This window comes from Periophthalmus magnuspinnatus, chromosome 3 (assembly GCF_009829125.3).
Source record: "Periophthalmus magnuspinnatus isolate fPerMag1 chromosome 3, fPerMag1.2.pri, whole genome shotgun sequence".
Classification (NCBI taxonomy): Eukaryota; Metazoa; Chordata; class Actinopteri; order Gobiiformes; family Gobiidae; genus Periophthalmus; species Periophthalmus magnuspinnatus.
Window position 1 is genome coordinate 30013596 of NC_047128.1, and position 27465 is coordinate 30041060.

General features: G+C 40.9%; 1 protein-coding gene across 3 annotated transcripts in view; it reads right to left on the reverse strand.

The window, feature by feature from the left end:
- The window catches only part of zfhx3b (zinc finger homeobox 3b), a 107002-nt gene that overhangs the window by 24491 nt on the left and 55046 nt on the right, over positions 1-27465 (reverse strand). For all 3 annotated transcript variants that reach the window (XM_055229055.1, XM_055229049.1, XM_033991719.2), the window contains exon 5: positions 21805-22036. In XM_055229055.1, coding sequence (XP_055085030.1) covers positions 21805-22036 — 232 coding nt within the window. The remainder of the gene's footprint in view (positions 1-21804; positions 22037-27465) is intronic.

Sequence of the window (27465 nt, forward strand, 5' to 3'; positions counted from 1 at the left end):
TATTAATAATCACATCAGTTTTTAATAGCATTTTTCCACACCTTACTAAAACCTTCTATTATTTTTATTATCTGATATCACTCTGAAATTAAGTCAAGTCTTGCGTTTTGCATTAAAAAGAGAAAGAGCAAAAATAAGTGAGTGAGCCACCTCCACTAGCACTGCTAATCGAAGTTACATGTTAGATTCCTGACCTGTCTACGGAGCGGACATGCTGGCCTCTCCCTGCTGGCCCTGCCGTGACCTCGGGATCCTAAAGTGAATGAATACTTTGTGTCTCCATGGGGCTAAGGGCAAGTAGGCAAAGTCGGCAAAAGGAGTGTGGGATCGGGAGAGGGAGGGGGCTGAGACAGGCAGAGGTGCAGCAGATGGAGGAGGGGGCTGGGGTTCAGGGCACAGCTAATAACAAAAAAACTTTAAATGGCAAGTTAATCACAAACAGCAGTGATAGCTCACACAGCGCCTCGGAGCAAGCGGCCCCTCCTCCACAGTAACGCCATCCTCGTCGGCACACAGACCCCACATAGACCCCACAGACCATACACTTCATTTGACTGGTCATTTGAAGGTAGTCAGGTCACAGTATGAGTCACCAAAGGTAGCCAAAGAAATACATATTTGACAAGGACATTGTTTGACTTTTGATACTAAGTAGATAACTGCTTCTGAGCACTGCTGATTAAATTTCTCCCAAATGTGCTATCTCTTGGGAAATGTTACTAATTAGAAATAGTTCTTGTGATAATGGTGTGTTTAGATACATTACAAATAAAGAGAATAAAACACTTGCTTTGCTCTACTTGTAGTCTTTGTGTGGGTCTTGAGTGATGAGAGTGGGAGATCTAGGTTAATGTGGCTACGCAGGGAGTGAGCATTCAGGGACTGCTCAGTCTCCTGCCCTGGCTGACACGCACACACAACAACACACATTAGACTAGTCCAGCAGGCTAACACGTATTATGCCCACAATGGAAGATGCAGGCTGCACTTTTCCCAGCTAGGATAGTGGGCTAAAAGCCTGGATAGAGGGCAGAAACATCACTGGACGCTGCTCTCCCATCTACTCTGCCCCAGGGATATTGTCCTGCACAAAAGATCACTCCATCCCCCGCCATGCATTTATGCTTATCATCTTCTACACCAGCCTCCTCTTAAATCACCGTCCTTTTATGAAAGCATCTTCCTCCCCAGATCCTATTCAAAAAGACCAAACAGAAATGAGGTGGGTTGACGGGCTTGGCTGAGGGGTGTCTGGAAAAAATGCATCTCTACTGACTTAGAGGGCAATCACATCAGCTCAGAAATATTCACCAGTGAGTTGGAAAATGCGATGGTACAGTTGTGACAGGAGGACAGGCGACTCTCCCTAACGCTGCCCCCCTCCCCGCCTGCACCGTCCCGGGCTCCATCAGGGTGGAAGCACACTGGACACTCTGAATATGTATAACCCGGAAAATGTATTGATTTTTCATTTGGCAAAAAGGGACATGAAAATCACATAACCTGAAACTGTCACAACTCTTTTGTTCATAGCTCGTCTCTCCTGATGTTTGGCTTTTGCCACAAACTCTCTTTAATTACCAGGTACGCAGAGCTTCACAGCCTCTCCCCACAGAGACACAGCCACATCCAGCCTGCTGGGCTTAACAAGACAGCCCACATCCATTATATATGACACACACCCGGCAGCTTTTGTTTCATATCTGACTAATAAGCTCTGCACCCAATATGAATATAGCCACGCTTTTCTATAAGAGTTATACTACAGACAACATCTCTTCACAAATACTTGGGAATTAAAATCATACCTTGTCATATTTAAACTATGACTCTTATAAAGAAACACAAAGAAAGTGGTAACATAAAGCGTTATAATAGATTGAAGTTTTCCTGAGTACCAGACAGGTGCACTCGTGTTTACTTGTGTCTCCTCACTGGTGCATGTGTGTGACCATTAACAGGTACTTATCTGTTTATCTCTCCTTTTAGACGGTGCAGACCAGTATACAGTGGACTGTCTGAAAAAGATCTCGGCCTGTCGATTTATTGAATGTGCCATTTGCATATCTTTGTAGTGCATCCATCTGCCTGTGGACTGTTCAGTGGAGGTATTAGCTCAGAAAATCAATGTTGCCATGGATGGACGTACGTAGGGCCCACCTCGGCGCGTGTGTGCAGCCCGGCTCGCGGCTCCCACTTGGCTTCCATTTGCATGAGTTCTATCGGCAGAGGCTTTCCAAACGCTACTTGAGTCTTTGGAGAGGTGAAGCGCACAAATACACAAGCATACTCCTTTAGACTGGTTTACTATCCTCGTCTATGGCTTTCCTACCCCTCTCCACGCACCACTCAAGCCCTGACCACCTGTTTGTTTATGAAAGCGTACAGCGAGATAAAACAGAATCTGGCAACGTTATGAATACCAATTGTGCTAATCAATTTTATTTAAAATATAAAATATAGCATGGTATTGATTTGTGTGGTCTTGAGTTTAACAACATGTTAAGCTCAGGAAAAAGGTGCTGGGTAGTTTAGACTTGTTGACTTCTTACATCATGCCACGGTGCACGGTCAAATAGTCTGGGAATGTCTGTGATGCTAATACTTTCTCAAAAATTCAGTTCAAATAAAATGCATCAAGCATACCCACATCACTAGGTTGTGTGTGTAACTTGAAACATCATAACTGATTGCAGGTCGGATTAAAACATGCATAATTTTCTGTTACTTTCAAGGTAAGCAGTTCTGCCCAGTGCCAAATGGTCCAGGGGTTTGCTCGCTGCCTGTCTAGGATTATATATTTCCGGCTCCAGTTTAGTGAATGTCTCTTTTTACTTTCTTATCCTACTTACTGTTCTGTTTCATGCCAAAATATATATAAAAACCCAGTGTCTCAAATGCACGGTCCACTCCTCAGCTCTCCTCTATCAGTTCACCGGTTGCTAACAGCTAATTGCTAACGAATCCAATCATTACACTGCTCCGACTCTTGAAACAACTACAGGAGTGGTTATTGAAAAAGCTCCTCCTCCACGTTTTCTGCGTTCAATTCCTAATACAAATCAAATAGACCGGGCTTCTTTCACCATTTGTCTTTGTTTCTCTTCCTCTTTGCATAGCCCATCCATTACTTTCACATGAAATATGAAAAGGCAATATCCTCTCTGTGTTTGTACTGAAGCGTAATGCGATTGTGTTGTCATTTATAGGAAATAATCGCAAACCTCTCTTTCATTTTCCAGTTCAAATAACCATGAAAAATTAGCCTTCAATGTCAGGGAGGACAACAAAGGGATGCACACAGACTATTGCCTCACCACTGCGCTTGACATTTCTGCTTAATAGGAAAACTGCTGGTTGCTTCTGTACCTTTCTTTTCCGATTTTTTATTTTTCTAACCCCCGTTTTCCCAATTTAAAGTTTCTCACTTGGATGGGAAATATTGGAAAAAAGGAATCTATACATTTGGGAGGCTTGAGATACATCATGTTGCTTGTTAGTATGGAATCGCTAACTGCTAATGGCTGCAAGACAAATATGGCACGCTGGGATTAGATAGGTGTAAAAACAGAACGTGAGATATGAACTGAACAGAAACACTCCACAGAACACAAACAACTATTGAATTTGATCATTTAGCAAATTTTAACTTTAATTATACGAATGAAACAGTGGTTCAGTCTTAGAAGTTTGAGACTGTAAGCTACCGTTACCAACAACTATTATGCTTTTAGTTTAGCCATTTATTTTTGTACATGGATAAAATATATTTCCTTGTTGTTGGCATTTCTTAAAAGCCTGTCGAGCATTTTTCCCAGCTGCTGTAGAGCGATCAGACTCTGTGGCAGCAAAGTAACCTAAAACACACATTTAAGTAGCAGGCTTCTTCATTTAGCCTTAACAAACGATGTACAAGCAGATGTCTGTGCAAGACCCCTTACAATTAGTCCCACTCACAAGATCCTTTTCATTTAGAGAAATCTTTTTTTTCAGTGCGAGCAGCAAAGTAATGGTAATTGCTTTTAGTATTACTGCCATTACAAGCTTAATAGGTATGGGTTGTTTTCCACTGTAATTATGTACAAAATAATCTACCAACTTTGCCGAGCAATTATTGGAGATGCATTTAAGTTTATTTGTGTTAAAGCATTAGATTGTACTGAGAAATAACAAAGGGTAAAGCTAATAAAATACTTTGTTTAAAATTATATATGAAATAATGTACATAGTAGAGATGATTACAGGCATTTTAAACAAGTGTTCATTGACTTCTCTGTGTTTGAAATTAAAACCACCTCTATCCAAAAATACCTCCAGGGCAGCTACCTAACACAAAATATTTCCTAATTTGCATGTGCGAAAACTGGATTCCATCTGGCATTATGGTTTGTGATGCATATAATGAAATTTTCTCTGGGAAGCCTACTGAAAAAGACTCATCGCGTGCAATTAGTTCTTGCTTTATTCACTTCTTGTAATGTTCTAATTTATTATCACTTAATTTCAGCAGAATTATATATTTATTTTGTGCACACCTTGCAGCCTTAATTACAAAATAGACTGGAAGCCAGATGATAGGATGCAATGCACTGACTCAACAACCATTTACTGAGATTAAAAGTTATCCTTTCATAATCTCAGTGGTATATCCAGGCTCTGTTAATTTGGGTGAGTTCCAAAAAGGCTTTAGGGTTTCACTTTCACCTAAAATTGAAGAAAAGCAGGAGTTCATCATTATATTAGGTTATTTAATCTTTTTCAGAGAAACAACAGCTGACTGAAGTGATTTTGTGACCTGTAATATATTAGAGATATGTGGTGGGTCTAATGTGTAAAGATGGCAACAATGACTAAACCACTGAGTTACCCCTAAATGAAATACATTCACTCACTGGGACCAGCTATCACAAGGCAGCACAAGTAAATAACAGCTGTGTTTTTAAGGTTTAGTATATAGAGTAGTGTCCATAACACACAAGTGACTCATCCTCAAATGTTCACAGGTAGTATGGTGGCATGTCCCAAAACGACATATTAGTCATAATTAACATTGTTTGATGAACCCACCATTATAAAGGTGAGTGATTGCTGTTTGTTAATGCACTGCTGACAGAGCTCAGAGGTAGAAGAATGCATAAGAGGTTGTTGTGGAGTATCCTCACTCCAGCGTGGCCCGGGATTAACAAAGCCTGGTCCACAGAGACCAAGCTGCTGCTGTTAAATTGGTGCTGGCGCATGATGCCATTCTTATGCATGGCGATGGCTGTTAGTGTTGCACTTGTTTTTATAATGGTGTCGTTATTGTCCTTGCAGCAGAAGAATCTTCTCACTCATTAGTGAGAGCTTCTGGAGTGAGGGGCCAGAGCCAAATAAGGTACAATATTAATTATTCATCTCAGTGGTCGCTGTTTGGGTGCTGCGATGTGAGCCTTAAGCAGGGACTTTAACTAGCAGAGGTCTGCCTCTGGAGAATGTGTCGAATAAACAATTGAAAAACTGCCAGTTACAAGGAGAAAACATACACTAATCACCAGACTAATATTTAAAAACAGGCTGTCTGCAATAAAGCATCTCTCACAGGATCTCTGCTCAGTCTCAGGAGAAATAATCCAGTGTGTAACAGTGCATCACAGCCTCAGCCTGCATGTACTTCAGGCTCATAAAGGCCCAGCTCCCCCCTCCTCACTGCTCTGCCTGGGCTTCTGTTGGCTCTGGCCAGGACCACGGCCTCCAGAGAAGGCTGTGATAAGAATTCATTTCTTCCTATTATGTGCTCTTGTCCATTGCCTCAGTTCATCAGTTCAGTGCAACCAAGTCAATGAAAGGGCCAGTAATGAAGCAATCAGATGCAGCCTGGCTTTCTGGGCCAGTCCTCAAAGCTGCTCTCAGAGCCTGCTCCAGTGCATGTGTTGTGGGCCCAATGGTCAGGGAAAGTGGGCACAGTGTGCAGACACTAATTCAGCACCTGCCTTTATCACACAGCAAGTGTTAAAGGGAAGGTGCACATTTACTGCTATCCCATAAGGAGCTGGAGAGTCACCTGATTTTAAGTCCATGCCTTTAAGCGAGTTCTGAGGTTACAGGTAGCAGCACTGCGTACATTTATTTACATCTAACCTTTTCACTCCACTGTCTCTGCTATCTCTCCTCAACATGTGGAAACTATTATGGAAAGTTGGGAGGGAGAAAGGCATGGGCTGAATCCTAATCAGTTTTCTAAAGCACAGGATTCTTGCCTCTTTTGTCATGTAATGCTGTGAAATTTTCATTTCAAATTAAAAAGGACTTTTTGATCTACCCAATATTGTTTTCTCTAGCTTGAGGGGAAGGAAATGGTTGCTGTTATCTTTGATCATCCTCCCTTCCTTATCCTCTCATATACACAACTGCACGAAAGCAGATGGCTGGGCTCTTATATGGTTCTGCTTTATACTGGACAGTACAGTAAACATAAACAAGATAAAAGAAGACATATATTTCTATCTCTTGCTAAATGAGCTAACCATGCTAATTGTTCGGATTAGGACTGGCTAGTACCCTCCTTACGCTCCTGGCCTCCATGTGCGTGTAGCCTCTGTGCTATTCACCTGCTGCAATGCTGCCGGCTGGATTCCACCTGACAAGAGCTCCTTAACAAGCAGCAGTCATTAACCTCCGGAGCAGCCCTGCCATGTGATGTAGTGCACTCGGCCGGCTGCAGAAGGGCCCTATTGATCCCAGACATACTTGGTGCCTTCCTGGATGTTTATAATCAATATGCAAATGGCCCGCAGCATTGATTCAATATTAATTTTCAATTAGGGAATTCTCAGGGGGTCCTCAGGGGTCAATACAGAACCATTCAGAGCAAAGGCTTGAGCAAGTTGCAGGCATTGACGTTCCTCTATCCAAGACAACTTACTTACTGTTTATTTAGCCTGCCCAGCTGTAATTCCCCATTAGGGCTCGGGATAATAGGCAGGGAGACGGATGGGCCTCTCTGCACTTCTGCTGCGCTCATTACATAAACTTTTGGTGTAAAGGCCTTGTCCTAACTAATAAGTCATCATTTCACAGTTAGCTCGGTTTGTTTTGTTTAGACCACTGCAATAGGAATACTATAAGAATCAGGCTAGCTATTTATTTTTTCATTCCACAACAGGAAAGCCTGCCCTCGTTGTGTACCATATAGGTTAGAGCATGAGTAATTAATCTGACCACTACACCCTGAACACATTGATACAGACGAAATATGTGCGATATGCGTGGTCTGCATATTAAGTAACTTTAACATTACTTTTATACTTTCCTGGATTCTTCAAAGCTACACTCCACTTTGTATTAAGGTAAGATGAGTGGAAAAAACCAAACTGCAAATAAGGTTATGAATCCTAAGTGAGTCCTTCTTTAAAACAGTGAAACAAAGCTATTGATTGATAGAGCTGCTATTATTCCAGTACAGACAGTGTGGCTGGCTCTTTGTTGCCACTGCCAAGACAATCGGGCTTTTGTGGCTGCGACTTCAACTTCAGACATTCTCCATTCCACAGAAAGTACATGTGAGTAATTAGAGGTGTAACAAGAATATGGGTGAAAAGTTATTGCCCGATAGACTGGTTAAAGCCGCATTGCTTGATTGCACACAGTGAAAAGAAGTTTTTAAAAGTTATGGATATAAGGCCGTATGATTCCAGCAAAACAACTCCTGATTCATCATGCTTTTAACACTTTGTCCAAATATTTTTTTCCTCAAGGTCAAGCAAGAAAAACTAGCAGATTTGGAATGATTCTGACAGGGAACGATTCATAATTTGCAGAAGACTGGATCTAAGTTAGAAGCAACTCCGGTAGAATTTCTGTTGCAGTGGCCAGTGTCCATCCAAAGTGGCCCATGGAAGTATCAGGAGTGTGAATAGAAGAAACAGTTGTGTGCTATTTTTAGAAAAAAAAAAAAATCTCTTCTCAAATTTGATTTTACAAATTATATAAAATACATTGGATTTTACATAGACGTAAGAGCTGCAAGTACAAATTACAAGTGTGAGCCTCTAGCAGAGATAACCTGCATGGACTATTTGCTGCGTTTTTCAGCAGATGCACTGCCTGAGGTAATTGGTTTAGGGATAACATTAATTACCACATTGCTCATTAATGGATGAAGCCTTTATTGGTTCCATTGATCAGCCGGACCTGTTAGCCATCATCCTTAGCAATGGTGGATGTAACAAGCTTACATATTGGCATATCAATTAATGCAATCAATTGCTGTCAGGCAGTTGCCATTCCCCCTATCTGCCCGCCCCATTTGGGTTACCCCCGCTTTAGCAGGATGAGAGGGGCTGGGACAAAGACCCCCATGTCAAATAAAACTTTATTAAGGGATTTCCTGACAGTTATTTAGGTGGAGGTTGTTACACAGTCGACTGATTGAGCTGTGATTAAGTGTAGAAGTAAACACTGCTGTATGGGGCCTTTAGTCAATGTAGTAAAACGCTCTATGGTGCTCAGAGTAAACACAGCCATGCTATGCAGCCAGGCAACTGTATATAAGAGAGAATGTAACACGCCTACTGCACAAACTGAGCCCATACAAAAGTGTACATGTACAGTTTGTCATCCATTTTAATAATTCAAAATGTGCAAAATCACATTTTTCTATTTTCCTACTTCATAAAGATGGCATTTATGGTCATGGTCATGTAACGAGTATAAGCAGCTTCAAACATGGTGCCTGCTTAAACACTACGCTAAGAGCACATTAGGATTTACTTGGGCCTAGCGCTTCATTTAGTTAATGACAGATCAGTGTATAAGAAAGAGGCTGTTCTGATATGGTTACGTGAGGATAGGTGTGAGTAAATGTGTACATTTTTCCACAGTAATGCAATAATTCAAATAGTTGGCGATTATAATTGCATTTTTTCCCCTACAATGTTGTTCTCTTCCACATTGTGTGACATTTACATTTAACACATCGAGTATAGAAAAACAACTCAAATGGGGCACACTGGTGTGGGCATGAGATGGCAAGGATAATATGTCTATGATGCAAATGTTATTCTTGCATAGATTGTACATCTTATCTGCACTCCCTCCATAACATTAGGGAAACATCACATGATGAGCAGCACACCTGAGCTAAGACTACTCATACTCATTTACAACAACACTAAATAGGTTGCATTAACATATAAGCTGCAGAGGCATACTGTGCGCATCAATATTTATATCGACAAGGATTTTCAGACAGACAAGACGTTCCAACTTCCCCAACACAAACCTGCTTTGCCTGTTAACTCCTCAAGTACCAGGGATGAATGTATATTAGCCAATGGTTTATAAGAAGCCACTTTCAAGGATATTTTGGGAGCAACCATTTAGTTAGTGCACGCATTTCAAAAGACAGGAGCAAATGTCACAAATTGAAAATCATTCTTTTTGCTTGCACTCTAGGTCAGATTCTTCAGAATATTAAAAGCCAAGGCTATTTTAACTTTTAACACTATGGCTCTGACCAGTAGAACACTACTGATAACAATGTTGCAGCAAAAATCCTTTATTAGTAACATTATTTATGAACTAAGCTGACAATGCAGTGAAGGTCATAGAGGACTCAAATGTAGTGTGTGCAGTGAGTGAACACAGCCACTCTGTTGGGCAGCGCTTAGTGCCTATATGGGACCTCCTGGAGGCCTCTGTCCCCTGAGCAATGCACAAGTGGGCTGGGCAATTAACAATTTCATGCTGATTGCCTGAAGCATGTTTGGCTATGCTATAAAGATAATAGCATGAAGGATGCAGCGGCGGCTGCTCCCCTCGCCCCCTCCCTTTTCAGTGTTCCTCTATTGCTTCAATTTCTCAATTCTCTCCTGTGCAATTCACATGTTGAAATGACGCGCTGCCTGCTTGCTTTATTAAAGACACTCACCGTGTTTAGAGGGCACATTTAAGAAAAAAATATATAAAGATGACTCCCTGAAGAGTAAACAGGGATGATTATTAAAGGGAAGGAGAAAACTCGAGTCTTGGTCTCCCACTGGCAACTTGATTTGAAAGTCTAATTTGGCAACTGCACACAACAGGCGTGCAGGTAGACAAAACAAACAGGTTCTCCTCTGTAGACAAACTGAGCATGCTCAGAAGGACTCACGGTGACACTCCTCATCCTCCACCACACCAGGCCCTGACAGCAATCCACTGACTATTGGGCATCCTGCTGTGCAACAAAAAAACCCTTATGCATTACCTAAGCTGTACATCACACTCTGCAGAAATAAGGTGACGTTCTCTTCAACATGACTATCACTAAAGTATTTCCCTCTGCCAACAAGCAGCCAGTACTTAGTGAATTATGACCATTAACAGATTAAAGATCTGTTGCATTTTTCACAAATACGTTTGAAAGAGTGACAATTAGAATAAAAAAATATATATATTCTTAATTAAAGAGAGAGGAAGAAAACATAAAAACATACATAAAACGTACAAAGTACAACAACAACAACAATAATAATAATAATAATAATAATAATAATAATAATAATAATAATAATAATAATAATAATAATAAATCATATAATAATAATTCACTTTATTTGATGGCGCTTAATGCTGACCCAAAAACAAAGCCTTTTATAGGTTGAAAAGTCACTATTTATCACACATGTTAAAATGTTGCCGCTACCATTTTTCACTGCAGAAGCATGTTTATCTTTTTATACAAACAAAACATGAAGACATGAGGAGGTGCTATGGTCTGGACAAAGGGCCCCCCTGGGCCTCCCCTCTGACCCCTCCCTTGCTCTCTCCCATCCCACACACACAGATGCCCCACATGCACACACACACACACACCTCCACACACACACTCAAACACACACATATGTCCCAGGCCTCTGCCCTTTCACCCCCCGCCCCGCTCTGTGTGAAAGTCCAGCTGGCACCCTGACCGCCTCAACACCTCCACAATGCCTCAACACAGAACAGGCCATCTATTCTTTATGATAGCACGTCTGTCATCTGCAAACACACATGTACACTTAGCTTAGTCCTCGTCTCCATTTCCATGATACAATGTCACAGCACAGCCACACCAGCAGCCCCTCGGACACACAAACAACATAAGCATACACACTTAGAAATTGCAGTCACATCCCCCTGCTAGAAGGGGATGATAATTGCAGACGGCCAATAAATTACTGCTGCCTCCACATCAATTATAAGCATCACGTCTGGCAATGAGGAAAATGAGATCTTGTGACAAATTTCATGAGGCTTGGCTGCCCAGAAGCCTTTCTTAACATGCTACAGATAGCAATCCCTTATCTACCCTCTGTAATGGGGAGCTCCGGATAGAGAGATGGAGCCGCAGCCATTTAATTAAAAAGCTGGGGGTAGGGGGCGGCGAGGTGTAATTCATTGAAAAGGCACAGGAAGGAGACAAAGCCTTTGTCTCCGATACATATTTTGCCCAGTGTTGTCACTCATCAGGGCCTGAGCTCGTATCTTCTCTGACAGCAATTCTAGAGATTTTCCCCATCTTTGAGCTCATCTGTCCACCATTTTCTCCTCCTTCCCCTTCTCCTTCTCCTCCTGCCTTGTTTTTAGATTTCCCATGAGCCCACTGTTGTCTCCACTGGGACAGCTCGGGCGATTTTTACGAATGACTGCAGTGGACAGACAGTGGCACTGAATGAAATGGCCCCTGCACCTAATTGTATTCCCACCTGGGGAAGGCAGCAAGGGCGCAGGCTTCAAGAACACGCCAATGAGGATTTATGGCAGATGGGGAGACAGCAAAATAAAACACCAAAAGGGATGGCTCTTAAATCTCATTCCCAGCGCAATATTCATTGTAGTTGCAATCGGGTGTGCTGATACAGCCAGGAAAAAAACAACTGCTGTGTTCAAATTATGGCTGTACTCTGGACTAATATTTAACATCATTAGAAAATCATTAGAAAACCATCATAAAAGCCAGGATTATGACCAGAGCATTAAACACAATGATTATTCAGTGTGTTCCTCTCTGCTTTGCCTTGGAAATGAGATTTGCTCGGCTGCTGCTATGTAGGAAATAGGAGGAATATTTTTCATAATTACTCCAATGTCGGAGAAACATTGGGCTAGCATGAATTACTATAGCATTATACACTTGTGTTTGTGTGCCCAGAGCTACGTTTTGAATGAGGCTTTGCGTGGAATACCATTATTGCATTTTCATGGGGACATCCATTTGAATAATGTCATTGTTTTAATATAGCTTTACTTTACAGAATTATTTGTAGCCTAGCAGTTAGCAAAGGCACAGTGAAGGGCAGCGTTATTGTGAAAGGATGCAGGCATGTTTAATATATAAAAACATACGGTTAAAGGAAGAACTCTGTAGTGAAACTCCTGATCCTGTGTACTGATAGCACGCAGGGAAAAAAGCCAATCTGATTCAAACTTCAAGTGCATATGGCAAGTTTTTGTTTTTCTAATTATTACTTGGTTTTGTGGGATAGTATCAGGAGTAAATATTTATCATAGTTTTACAGTCAAGTGGTAGTTTGTGGGAAAAAAGCTGATCATTCCATCCAAAACACAGGGACAATTTACGCACTTTTCAGGCAGTTTAAACCTTCATTTAACGAAATAAAGGTGTGAAATCTTATATATAATTACATTAAGTATGTTTTAGTGAAAATAGTACTCTAACATGTGATATACACTTTAAATAAATGGATGGATATTTTTGTATTTATTAGAAAGTATATACATATTTTAAAATGTTGATAACAAATATTTCACTGTGTGTGTACTGTGTCTAAAACATATTAGCAGTACTTAAGCAATACTTTTATAAACCATGGGTAATTGGATAGGAAAAAAAAAAAACAGTTCATTCAAAGGGATACTTCTATTATAGCGATGCGACCTCAAACAATGGACTAGATATAGTGTACAGTACTTGTCTTGAAGAAAGCAGCAGCAGCAGTGTGAGAGCGTGTCGTTTTGGGGATTTCTCGGCAGCCCCATTATCAAGAGCAGCCATCAGCACAAAGATAAAAGATGGTAATGGAGCAGGCCCAGTGGAGATGAAAGGTGCACAGATACAGCTCCTCTCTTATGAATGTCTAATGCAGCCCATGTTCCTGAGGTAATGACTGACTGCCAATGCCCCTTCACAACATCCACTACTTAGGCTTTTCTGTGTCACTCACACGGCAACCTGTTGTTCTGTGCAGAAACAAACACCAGAAAATGACTCATCCAAAACTATTCTGTCTAAGGCTGAATTTTCATATGTACCAAAGCAATGCAACATGTACAAACCTTATCCAAACCAAATACTAAGCAATTATTTGTTAATTTAAGCTATAAAGTTTAAAATACAGAGCAAACATCCAGCCACAACTTCTCTTTGTGTCGGTCCCAAGCCACAATTGATGGAAAATAGGGGCATGTAATAGGGTGAATACAAAACATTACATTACATTTATTGTTATCTTATTATTGACTGATCTTCTTTAGACAAAAATATAAATAAATAAAAAAAACAAAACATTACACTGTTGCAACCCAGAATACAAGAAGAGCAAAAGAATTTGCTTTTAAAATAATCATTACAGCTCCTTTTAGTTTGACGGAAGCAAAAACATCTGAAAATGTTGTGTTTGTAAAATCAACATTATTAGGTGAGAAAAGTTATTGTATCTGGGTGAATAATGGACCCCGTCTTGTTTGTAGGTCAGTTTAGGCTAAAGCATAAAAACAACTCCCTGTCTTACTTTAGAGAGTTACTCAAGTGACACTTATGATAAGCAATGTTCTTTTGAATGAATTACTTGGCGGAAATTCTGGCTTTTGTCCCTGAATGTGTGGCAACAGGGGAAAAAATGTGGCCTTTAAACAACAGGGTGAAAATATAAAGTGAGAGGCAGGCAAGTCTGTTCCCTCAGTCCCTTTCACAGAACCTAATGGATTGTGAGCACTTAATGCATTAATCAATCAATATCGTTCACTGTACATCAACAACGCTGCCCAGTTATGAATGACCTTTGGAACAAAAAAAGGACACTTTAATGCACACAAGATTGCTGCTGGGTTTGTAACTTGGGCCCAGTTTAAACACGCGTGATTAAACCTTCAGAAAGCACACAGCCATTAACGAGCCAGTAAATATACAGAGGTTGGTCATTATTCAAATTGCACAGAGGGAAGATGCAGGAAGTGCTAGATTGTAACCTTGGTCCTATTACAGAGGAAAAACTCATTTATTTAACCTGCTCTTCGCTTAAGGTTATGACATTCAACTCACTATGGATATTCTGTATGTATGGAAATCACTAATACAACATAATGGAAATCCTTGATATAGCACCAGTATCAGATTTGATGTCTTCAGGATAACGGGATCACAGTTTGAAAATGATTCATAAAAGCAGGTCTTGAAACTACAGAAATACATAGAGGACATGCCACTGTGGATAAAACAATGTAATCAGTATTTTTAGACTAACTTAAAGGACTATTTCCAAATTAAATATAAAAAAAGACAGGATAATTGTTGTCTTAAGGGAGCTTTATCGTCAGTTTTCTAGTGGGGGGCATGTTTCTCAATTCCTGGAACAGTCTTGATTGAGCATGGAGGTGAAGCGTGTAGACAGAGTGGAACGGACAGGAGCTGACTGCACAGAGCCAAAGAAAAGAGAGCCACAACAAGAGCACAAGGAGCTAATGCTATTGCTAATGCTATTATGGCCCAGGCACAAAAGGTCCTGCAAAGTGACTGCGCAGGGCCCTTAAACAAAGACGGCATTGCTATTCACTTTCCCCCAGCCAATTAGATTTTTCTCACCAGATTATCATGACAAAACACAGACCATTTTTCCCCATTCTGCCTGCCATGTTCGCCGCGCCATGCTAAATCTGCTCAGGCCCTGGGCGCAGTCCGTTTGGCTGGCATTGACTTGTGACATCACACACATCCACTGTGAGCTGCCTCTGTCTCTCACACTGCACAAGCTCAGCCTTTCCAAGAACTGCAAATATTCAGCATATGTTTGACAAAAAGTCCACATAGCCAAAGTCCGGCCCTGTCATTTCTAACATGGAGCTTTGCAGTCAGTGGATGTAGTTTTAGTAACATATTAATGATGTACACAATATCAAATTTTAGTATATAAGAGTCATTATGAGAAGACGAATGAAACAATGAAATCCTTGCACTTTCCCTCACACTAATAGATCACTATCCCTCTATGATGTGATTGACTTTATATAACCAAACTTTCTGACATTTCTTGACGTTTAACTTAATGTATAATGTATGGACTGAATTGAAATGACTTAATTTATTGTCTAAAATAGTCATGGATATTATATTTTAGTTCTTAAGAGTATATTATGAACAAAATAATCCTAATTATCAAATAACCCAATCACCTTGACACCCCTAGTGAAGATGAACTCAAACAACGTAACATGCTCCCTTTTGATTGACTTTATATAACCAAACTTTCTGACATTTGAATTTAACTTAATGTATAATGTATGGACTGAATTGGAATGACTTAATTTATTGTCTAAAATAGTCATGGATATTATATTTTAGTTCTTAAGAGTATATTATGAACAAAATAATCCTAATTATCAAATAACCCAATCACCTTGACACCCCTAGTGAAGATGAACTCAAACAACGTAACATGCTCCCTTTTGTTGATCATATTGTAGTCTCATAAATTCACATATATGGTGAACAAAAGAAAATACTGTTTATGGATGTATGTGCCAAAACCAAAACATTTTACTGCTGTCTTGTAAATAAAGAGGTAATTACTTAATACTACAAATTTTCATCTGTGCATGTTCCTATTAAAATGTCACCACCAACATGATCACGACTATCAGAGTCCGGTCTCCCTCCCACTCATATTCTCCTTTTGTATTTTCACCAAATTTGTCCATTTCTCCTCACCCCTCCTCAGGTAGTGTATAGTGTACTGTCAAGCACAGGCTGAATCAATGGCTGTGCTCACGCCCACAGGTAAAGGTTAGAGAGGTTCACTATTGAATTATTTCTGCACTTCTCTATTTGCTGCCATCTGCCTGGCTACTTTTAGCTGATGTGATTGAGGCACTGGAGGGGAACTCTTTTTGCTAATGCACTCAGAATGTGGACACGCATTTGTGTTAAGTGTGTTTCAGTGTGTGAGATTGTGCATATCTGTATTTGTTGGTCACATGTAACTTGACATAATCGACATCGTCCACATGTGGATAATGATTCGCTACATGTGTACTTCACTACTCCAGTCTTTGTTTCATCTGCCTTTATTCTAATAATGCCTTTGGAGTGTGAGGGCACCAAGCTTCTGGGTAGGGTATTCTTCATTCTGTGGTTCAGTTTTGCTGAGTAGGACCTATATGAACTCATCCATAGCACAGATGATGGCTTTTGATCCAGCAGCTTTCTCTGGGGGCCACAAACAGCCTTATTAGAAATGTCTAAATAAAACTGCTACTCGTTAGTTCCCCAAACTTTACCCGCATTTTCTCTGATAGTAAAATTGGGCTGACAAATTCTGACAGTAAACACAACCCAGTACCAAAATACAGTAGCAAATGAAGCAATGTAAGTGTTTAACAATTTATTGGTTCTAGTTCCTACCTGGCGAGCACTTGCACTATAGTCAATATTACAGATAAACATGAGTATAAGATCATAATGTTTGTATTAGTGGGATTCAAGAAAGTACCATGCAAAACAAAACATAATTCCAGCTCCCAGTTTGCCGGAGATACACATGGAGACTAAACACTAAACAACAAACAAAACTACTCAATAAATAGTCGAAAACTTGCTGCGGTTGCATTCTGTTTTCCTATTGATTTAAGCAGCACCACTGTAAGTTTTACACTTTATCGTTAAATATTGTAACATTGAACATGTGAATAAAATCAGAATTAACTCTGTGTCTTATGTATAGTACTTACTAACATGACCACTGCTATAATTAAACCCATCAAACCCATTATGTCTTTGTCACCTAATATATTCTGTGCTCCCTGTCTCTGTCAGCATGTAACCACAAGCTTCCCGCCTTGAGCATTGACTGACAGCCCCTGTGGCGGCTGTGGTCACTCTCTCTCTGTGACATTCGCTCGCCCTCAGCCTGCAATCCGGCACCTCACACCGCCGCTCGCTCGCCACCTCCACTCCAATATCCAGCAGCCAAAGCTCCGGGCCCCAGAATAGAACTCATTAACACGTTTAGTAAGTACAAATGAGATGACTGTCTCCTGATGGACTGTCTATCTTTTGGATCAGCTTTCAAGGAGAGTGTCTGGTAATGACAAGAGAGGGGGAAACTAATATTATAATGTGCTGCCAGTCTGTGCTGTGGAAATGGGCTCGATGACAGGGGGAGCCTCTCGCACTCACACACTGCCTGCTTCTCACTACAGTGGACACCTATGTGTGCACTGCTTTACAGCCATGTGAGTCTGCAGAATAAAACAAGACACATATTTACACCTGTATGTCAGAAAGCACACCAAATCAGGCTACAGGCTCAGGTTTAGTCTTTTTCTTTCATTTCAGGTATCTGACTTTACTTTTAATGACAATCTTTAGTTACATGGAGCATTCACTTCTTGTTTACGGGCATTTCACATCAGTTACAGTAGCTATACATAAAGCGTAAGTAGGGTATATTTAACAGGCTGCACCTTGTTAGTAAACATGGACTTGTGATCTATCTAATATTAGGAACAGCAAAAGCAATGCACTTTTGTTGTCCAGTAAGAAGATGGACATCAGAATAATATGAATGCCATTGCAAAAAAATGATAAAGCCATCATTGTGTCTTTTTAATAAATGTCTCGTCTTGTGTAATATTTTCAAAATGAAAAATCATGTATTTATGAATTTCCTGGCACGTTCTGTGGACAGCAAACAATTTCCTATGCAGTCTAGATGGCCTTTGGGTGGGATTAGCGGCGGGCGACTGCGGCCTTACTGGACTGTGGGCCCAGTCCTGATGTTCATATCCACTTTGCATCACCGAGGCAATAAGAGCCTTTATTAAAAGTGCATTGCTGCAGTGTCTGCAGACTGGCCATAATGTGGCATGTAGAAGTGGTCTGCTGGTTAGGAGCTACAATATCCTGTTTCTAAAAAGGTTAACTTTGCATTTTAACAAGCATGAATAAAGAGAACATTCCAGAAATTGCTGCCGTCTGTTTAGCGCATGCCTGTAGGAAGAAAATGCTCAAAAGTTGGCCCCTGCATGTCAGCAGAGTGAGGCCTGGCTCACATCTGCATTTATCTGTCCTAATATCTTAAAGGGCCTGAGCCTAGCCACTGGACATACAGTACAGCTGTGGAGCTGGATCCCCCACCCCCTACTAAACAGGGGGACGGAGTCTAAAAAGGCCTGCAGAATGATAATTACATTATTGTTGTTGGAGCGACTGAATGTGGATCACCACTATCATAGCACCGATCTGTTGCACATTACAATATAAATGGCTCTTCTGTATTCAATTTACAAATGCATTTTCTCACATCACAGATCATTTTGGTGTGTCTCAAGAATTATGCACGAGAGCAAGAAGGGAAACTGAGCAGAGAGACTCCTGTGGCAGACCTGTGTGACCCTTAAAGTACATGTACATTTATACTGTCATAAAATGTACTATGTTTCTGCCCACTTTCACAAAACTATTATAAAAAAATATGGGTCAAAATAAAAATTGCTGTTCTAAATTACTATTCTGTATACCATGGTCTCGTTGAGCATTCCCATCATGCTGCGTGTAGCCACTGTTAAGTGCCCAGATGTTGTTCTCCAGTACAATGCCAGTCAGTCTCTGCCAAGCCCCCTTCTCCAGCCTTCTCAGCAGACAGGGATTTCCTCACGATGAGAGCCAAAGCGTCACAGCCCAGCGATCAAGGGCCTGCCATCTGTGACTGAGGCAGATTTACAGCAGGAGCTAATCCACACTGTCAGATCACTTTCTGCTCCATCTTGACTTCCTACATATCCATAACCACACATACTATGCTACCAACAGGCACACACTTGATTTATTTATAACTTCCTAACAATGTCTCTTTGCAGAATCAACGTTGACGACAGAGACCAACCTCGGAATGAAATTTAACTTTGCCCTTTAGACGACATGATCTCATTCTGTTCAGCCAAACTGAAAAAGTAAGTTAGGTCGATTATGTGTGAAGAAATTAGAAACCCCAATGTGTCACTGAGCTATATGCCCTGGTGCACATCATTCACATAGAATAGGGCCATTGTACACTTAGTGTCACACAAGCTCTCCTAAACTTGAAACACGCCCTTCCATATCCTTTCTCTGTCTAATACTCAGGTCTTCTTAACCTCTGATATCAACATCTCTGTGTTTTGACTCTAAGCTTTAAAACAAGAGCACACAGGCCTTAAGATAACAAACAACTGCTAGCGTATATAGTAAATCCAATTTGCTCATTTACATAACCAGGACAGCTAAATGTCAATGGTCTTTATTAACTGCATATAGCAAACATCTGTGTGGAAGTGCAGTAACTCTGAAGATTCCTTAGTCTCCCCATAGACACATGGTTAAAGGAAGAGAAATGTGGGCGGAGCTATAAGCATATATGCCTGAACAGCACATTTTCACTCTGAGCAAAAATTAAAACAATGCATGGCCTTTTTATGCCTGTGTTAGTCTAATTGGAAAGAGCACTGTGTTTTCTGCTGCCCTTGCTCTCCTAGGACATCCAGCCACAAAGGATTTATATGTGGCACCAGTCCCTAAAGAATGGGAATGCTGTGGCATCATAAGGAACATCAGCTTTAGGAATAGTTGCAGGGAAAACAAGGAAAAAACGAATAAGTAATGTCTTTAGTTGACTGCCACAACCAAATGCAAAAAATATATATGTATTCTGCTTTAGGTGAGGTTGTTTGGGGAATTCCCAGTGCCGGCACCTATAACGGCAGAAGGATTTACAGAACAGAAGCAGGCCAGGGAATTACTGCGGAGGTGACCCAGAAATCCAGGGGCAACTTTGTTTTAACAAGCCAGGGAAAGTTCCACCACTTTCGCAACTGTGCCTCAACCACAAAAAAGAGCCATGTGCCACAGAAGAGCTAGTCAAGAGGAAATTAAATGTTACAACGCGTGGGAATGGTCCAGTCGGAGAAGGACAACAGAAGCTAAGGCAGTTGGAGCAAAAGTATGAGGTATAGAGTCAGCAATTTATGCAATTCTTATATAGTTAGGTTTATTGGCTTAAGTTTATTGGGGAACAAAACTGGACTAGTCAATTAAACTTGCAATTTAGCAATAATGTTTGAAAGCTATGAATGAATACAGAATGTTTAGCAAAACAGCACAAGTTAAAAATTAATATGATTTGCAATTATAACAATGCAATTGTATGTTTTTACCTCCTCTCAAGAAGCCAGCATTTGATCAACTAAAAAATATAATTGGCACTTGGTGTAATCATTACATCTAGTCATTACTGATTTACAAAATAAAGAAGAGAATGGGTCTAAGTACAAAAACGAATCCTCGTTTTGTGGAAATGGTGTATAACAAATGATGCTAATTGTATTATAAAAAGTGCCCCACAAAGATTCAACAAATATTAAACAAACAAGATATTGATAGACACTCAACTGAAAAACGGCTAAACCCAGTGTGTTACAGTCAATAGACATAAATATCTGAAAGCATTTAAACCTAAACAGCTTGCCTCTTGCATTTGGCATGTTAGCATGTCCAGTGCACTCTGGTCGTTAACATATTTGCAGTGCAGCGAACAGAAAGCTTAATTGTCCCTAATTGCTGGGCTAAATATGTTCTCTAATGATTTGCTTCAGATCTGCTACTGCCTTTTGCGCAATTTCCCGGCTGCTGGCTTCATTATCCCTGCCTCCTTGGAACAAAGCGTCTTCACAGGCTGGCCCTCTTTTTTCAGCCACAACACAGACAGTGAGTATGTGTGTGAGAGAGTAATGGCTCCCGCTCATAGGGAGCACAATAGAGCCCCTTTGTCAGGGCACCGGAGTTAAAGTGATTAGAAAACCAAATCTCTGCTTAGAAAGAGTGTTAATTGACCACAGTTCAGTCTTCCTAATCAGCCCATAATAAATGAGCATTCCAGACACTTTGTCACTCTTTGCACCGATGTTTTGGTTTTGCAAGGTCTGTTTTTGGTGTTCTTGTTTGTTGTAACAGCTGCTACTATTGTCCAGCTCCTCCTCCTGTTTATCTCCATGTGCCTTAATCAGTTATTAAACCCTATTAAATAAGAACACTCTGCTTTACACAAACAAATCAACACACAATGTATTGTATTATCCCTGAGAAAGAACTTATCTAAAAATATTATGGTAACACTTAAGAATAACTACATAATATCTCCAAAACATTAGTTAATCAAGCCCAGGTGAATGAAGAAGGCAGGCAGGAGTAATGTTCAGTGAACCATGCCAAATCAATATGCAATTATAATAGTAAAGAAGTACAGTAAAGAACTATAAAACCTATGTAGTGAGGAATTTCATATTTATTATTACCAAACAAACATCATTGTTTGTTCAAATACAAAACAAATTTAGAATAAAAATGAATTTCACTTCGATATAAACAGTTTGCATTATTAATTTCGAACAGTAAAATGCTATTCTGAAGTACTACCTTAGTGTGCATCAGCACTCATCTGCTCATACTTATCTGTAGTGCCTCAATGTGAAGTGGTGCATCAATAGAAAACGGCTTGTATGATGTAATATTAGAAGTGTGCAGTGCTGGGTCCTGACCTGTGTCTGATGAGGGGCATTTGCGGATGGTGAAGATTGAAGACAGGTCGTCCTCCTCCTCGGGCAGCCCCTTCTGGAGCCGCTGCAGTTTCCTCAGGCTCTCACTGCGCTGGTGCTTCATGGAGCGCACATGCTGGATAAGGTTGAGCTTGGCCTTGGTCGAGTAGTTACACAGCACACAGTGGTAGTAGCACGCATCACCCTCCACTGCGTTTTCATGCTGCTGGAGGTGCTGCAGGAGGGAGAGACACATACATAAAACCAGGTTATTGCAGATGGCAGATAGCTGGCTAGGCACCACTGGCTCACTTTCACTCACACAGTTGGCAAATGAACAAATCAATTCCCAATCACAGGGCTGTTGTTTAACATCCAGACCTCTTCACTTCAGGACAACTGTTTGAACTGGCCACTTTGTCTGCGCGAGTGTGTGTATCAGCGGGCTAACAGGCCAAGAGAGGCCACGCAAACCTCCAAGGCCCAGAGGCTGAATGGGAACACCACCAGCCCCCTTCAGAAGCCCCGGGCCCAGCCTCTCAGACGGAAAGGCAGCATTGATCCCCTTCACTCAACACAAGCCTCTCGTCTCTAAAAAGGAAACTCCAAACATCTGCCTGTTTCACGCATGGGATGCTAAATATTGATCAGGGCGCGTTAAATCCCGACTCTCTCTCTTTCACTAGTGGAGGAAGCCAGGCCCTGGATGGTGGCGCAGGTGGGGGACTGAGCGCTCTGAGAGACAAACTGGAACATTCCACAACAGGAGGACAACCTTCTGAGGAAAGGAAATCAGCAGCGGTATTGACCTGTCAAGCCCAGTGCTCTTTCTAAATACACTTGGACAGGCGTATTCCAGGCTCACCAGCCCGCCCTGCGCCGCATCACAACATGGCCCACACCCTGCAGTGACAGCATACCACCACAAGCTCTTGTCACACCACACAGATCCAGTCTAATTACCTCCTGCATGGCTCAATCAATGATGCAAGTCCAACACAATATGGCTAAGGCCTGTGCGCACTACACGAGTATTGACCATTATCCTAAAGCATCACACTGATTGTTTCTGCATGTGGACAATATAAAGGGCCCAATCCCAGTATGCCTCGCGGTGTCATGTCTGTGCAGAACTCACTCCAGGTTGAGCTGTGGAGAGAGGCACATGTAATCAATGTCAATCACTAGAAGTTCTTTTAAGTTTTTTTTCATTGTTGTTTGATTTGAAGGTGGTTACAAACACAACAGCAGGCGGTCAATGCAGTTTATTGTATATGTTGATTGTAATTATTCTGATAAGGTTAACATTTTAAAACAAATATGATATATATTGTCTGAGCATCAAATGTGAAACGCATTTATGAACTATAGCCATAATGTTAATTTTACCCTTTATTAAAAATGCCAAATTAGCATGAAACACATCTCATCTAAAGGGGCATACCATTTTCTATAGTACAATTTACCAGGGAAGCTGGTAAAAGCAAAGGTAACATTAGACCTTTAACCGCATTAAGTCTAAATCAGGTGTTGACAAGACCATGAAAAAAGTCATAATAACGTTATACCACTCTGAAATGCTCTTGTCCATTCCTACCCATGTTTAATTTTCAGGCAATATTGTAATATTGCTTTGGGGCTTCCAAGACTATTGTATTTCCTTCTCCTCGGTTTCATATTTCTCACTTCTACACCTAAAATGTGCATTAAGACAGTGCTTCCAGAAAAAAAGAATAGGATTTTTTTCTACAGTTTTGTGAGCCCCTTTGCTCGGTGTAATAGAGTTATTAGGTGATTTTAAAAGGTTGGGTGTCTGTGCGTGCTCTCGTCTCTCTCCTCATTTGAAGGCATGCATGATGTCATGAATAGGTGCTGCTGCTGGATATTGTTAGAGCCCTCCTCCTCTTCCTCCACAGCCCCTTTTACATCTGAGGTAAGCTAAGATGCTTGAGAGGCAGATTCAGTTATAGACAACACCAAATCCATCATGCAAACTGCTTTTAGTCAGGCCACATGTTTCAAATTAAAATAAGAAGGCTCCTCCTACTTCAAAAATCTACCAGAAGACAAGTTTTAAAAAATGATAGCACCTGAGAGGAACTTCAAAGCCGGTCTCTGGAGGTAGGAAAAAAAGTCCTGGGAGTTTTATTGTTTCTCATAAAAAGCACAAGGTTTATATAGGAGTGAACTTGAGACCGGCTGCCCCACAATTGCCCATAATTCACTATAAACCTGGCCAAGAGTGGAGTCTCTACAGGGCTACAGCTGGCCCACCCCACTGCGTGAAGCCTCGCTCTGCAATGTCAAACAGCCACACCTGTAAAGCAGCACTTTCACTGCTGTGCACTGGACACAACCTGGACAGCGGGGGCTAATTCTGCCTCAGTAAAACTGGATAGAGACAAGATAAGCAGAGGTAATATTAAATAGAATGACAGAAGAAGCCTGGTGTATCAGACAGCTGGAAAAATACAGTGCAAGATTTACAGATACAAAAGAAAAAGTACACATACACATTATTGTATTTAAAAAAATGCTCAGTACTATCTGTTACTGAAAATCCATTGAAATATTTGATTTTAAAGCTTTCTATTTATAGTTAAAACTAGTAAAAATGGGTTTATTAGGACTTTGGTCAGAACATTTTTTTTTACAAAAAATATTATTACTTCAAGATGATAAGAAAAAATATTTAATCCACGACTTAGCTTCACTGTATTTTGTACAATAATGCAGTACATTGAGTTTCTTGTGCCACACATTGTGTGTTAAGTAAACTGTAGCCTAATATATATCTTTCACCGTTTCATGTAAAAACTTAAAAATAAGCCAAAAGCACCCTCACATTTGCATCCCTCCACTTTCACACACCGGTAAATGCTGTGTACACTTTGAAATATAATAAGGACTGGGACAGGACCTGGGTCTGTTTCATATGAATCTGCAATGAAGCCCCTGGTTGATAAATCACATCCAACTGGAGTGCAGGAATTTGGCAGCTTAATGAAAAAATCATGTTGGACCGGGAGAGGATTTTGGTCGGCATGGCTGAGGGGTTTGTAGCGCCCTACGGAGGCCCCAACAGGAGGGGAGCTGTGGGGCCGAGGGGGTAGGAGCAGGCCCAGGGTACTGTGGCATGGGTTCAATACCACTAAGGCCTGGGAATTGATAACAGATGTATAGTGGATTCAGCTGAGCAAGTACAAACGCGTGACTGCTTAGTATACACTGCAGGATATACTGATGTGCTCAGCAGCAATTGACCATGGAAGATGTGGCGTTCGCATGAGAAGGCGTCATATCGTGTGTTATTGGATTTAATAGACATACAATATAAACTGCTGTGGATTCCTAATGCATGAGAGATATGACTTTGTTACACTTCAAGGCAAATAAGAATATGTCAAAAAGTCCTTAGAACACATGCAGAGAAATAAAGTTAGAAAAATTCTTCGTAATAAAACTGGATAAGAAATTACACATTATGAAAAAAATATAAACTCAAATGTCACAAACACAGAATTAGTTAAAACTGACAGAAACAGACAGAAATAAAATGGCCACAGACACACAGACAAAATAGAAGTAAATTTGGTTTGTCAAAGTTTGCTGTTCTGGATAAAATAAAGCCTCATATTTACTTAGTTTGTACTTAAATACAACAGCCGTGCCCTGGTTTAACTCCACAGAGATATCATTTAAATCACTGCTGCACTCTCTGTGGAGGCTGCCGCATTGCCCTGAGTCTTTTTCAGGTAAAGAGGCACTAGGACAGTGTGGGCACCACCCCGGCCCCTCTCTCCAAACTCCACTGTGCCCTCCGACCTCTGAGTGGGCTGTACCTGCTCCTATCACTAACGGTAGCCACCCACAGCTCTGCATACATCTGCATTTCCATCCACTTAAATGCAAAGTAAAAGTGCACCTTTAACACCAAACACTGTGGTCGCTGAGAGCCCGTCGAGTGCAGGATAGAGGTGGGTATATTACTGGAAGGGTGGATGGGAGGCAGCAATCCAAAAGAATGGCTCCCAATAGAGGCATATCATATACTGAGTTATTATACATGCAACAACAACCTACAAAAATAGACATCAAGTAGATCAGATACAACTGAACAGCCACACAGTATTATGATCAGTGGCATTTTTCTACCATTAAATTGCTGTGTGGTTACTGCAAAAGGAAAGCAGTAAAGGGATTACACAGACATAAAGTATTAAAAGAAATTGCAATAGAGTGCTGTACAAATGCTCTGATTCTTTCTCTGTGAAAATGAAAATCTTCGAGTTCAGGGGTCCATGATCTTTCCATTTAGCCACAAAACCATTATATCTCAACTGAAACTACTTATATTTTATTAAGGTCAGTAGTTTTTACAGATTAAACAAACAAACACAATTCTGAACTTTGGCTCTGAACCTCCAACATCGTTCACACCAACATTTCTACAATATCCTCCTCTCAAATCAGCAAATGCTTTTTTCATTGCCATTTGAGACAGAAACCTATTCCTGGATACACATTTGTTAAAAAAGGCAAGCAACACCTTGGTTATTTAAACTTAATGATGTCATAGCAGCAATTATACCCTGTGAGGTAACTGTTTCATTCTGTAAGCAGACAATGTAATCTAGCTCTTGGGTTGAAAAATCACACTGCAGCCAAAGGGAGCTGAAAACACCCTTGCGTGACTTTGGAGTCCTATCTCATCTCAATATAACTGAATCCACGGAAAAGTCAAGTGATAAATACAGCATATGCAGTTGCTCAATGTCTCATCCTGATAATAAATCAGGATTAGTGTAAATTTAGGGACTGGTGACGATCATGTTTAGGGTTACAGTGCAGACAATGGAAATATTTCAATGTAATGACTTCTTTGTTCCTAGCAGCAGGGTATACGAACATGTGCGCACATTTGTTGGGGACTTGACACTCATAAATCTGCGCCGTGGGATTCTCCTGGAACGCAAGCAGGTTATTTCACCGTGAATGGATCCAGTGTGCTTCTGCAGCTCAGGCCAGTGCAGTCTGCAAGTAATATGCACATCACCTCCAACCACAGAGGTGTAGAGACTGCTATGTATCAATGAACAAGCACACATCTCAATCTTCTTCAAAGTAAAGATGTGGAAGAAGAAGGTACTGTTTACTTTAAGCAGACATCTCAGACTTCCTGCTCAGGATCCCCCTGTCTCTTCTCCTTTACTTGTCTTAATCCCTGTCACCTCCCCTGCATCCTGTAGCGACGTCTCAAAGCCGGTAATGCACTAAGTTGCTTCCTCCTGTGCCTCGAGTTGTAATGATCCATCACTAGTGGTGAATAAAACCAGGCTGCATATTTGTCTCTGGGAGGCGAGGTAAAAACCAAACGGACCTCAGTTGTAATGGAGGGCAGCGGGGTGAAGATAGATCACTATGTGAGTCCTCAGAGAGCTAGACTTAACACAGGCCTATGTAACAAAGCAGCCATGGAGGGTGTAAAGAGATACTTAAAGACAATGCGGCTACCAGTGCTCCACACCCACCACTCTGACTTACTTTAACATTAAATAAAGCAATAATTATTGAATTCCTTTTGAATGAGTAAGATGCACGAAAGTAAACAATGGTAACATAATTGCAGAGGGAAGGCAATCAATGCAGGCAGTCATTTGGGCC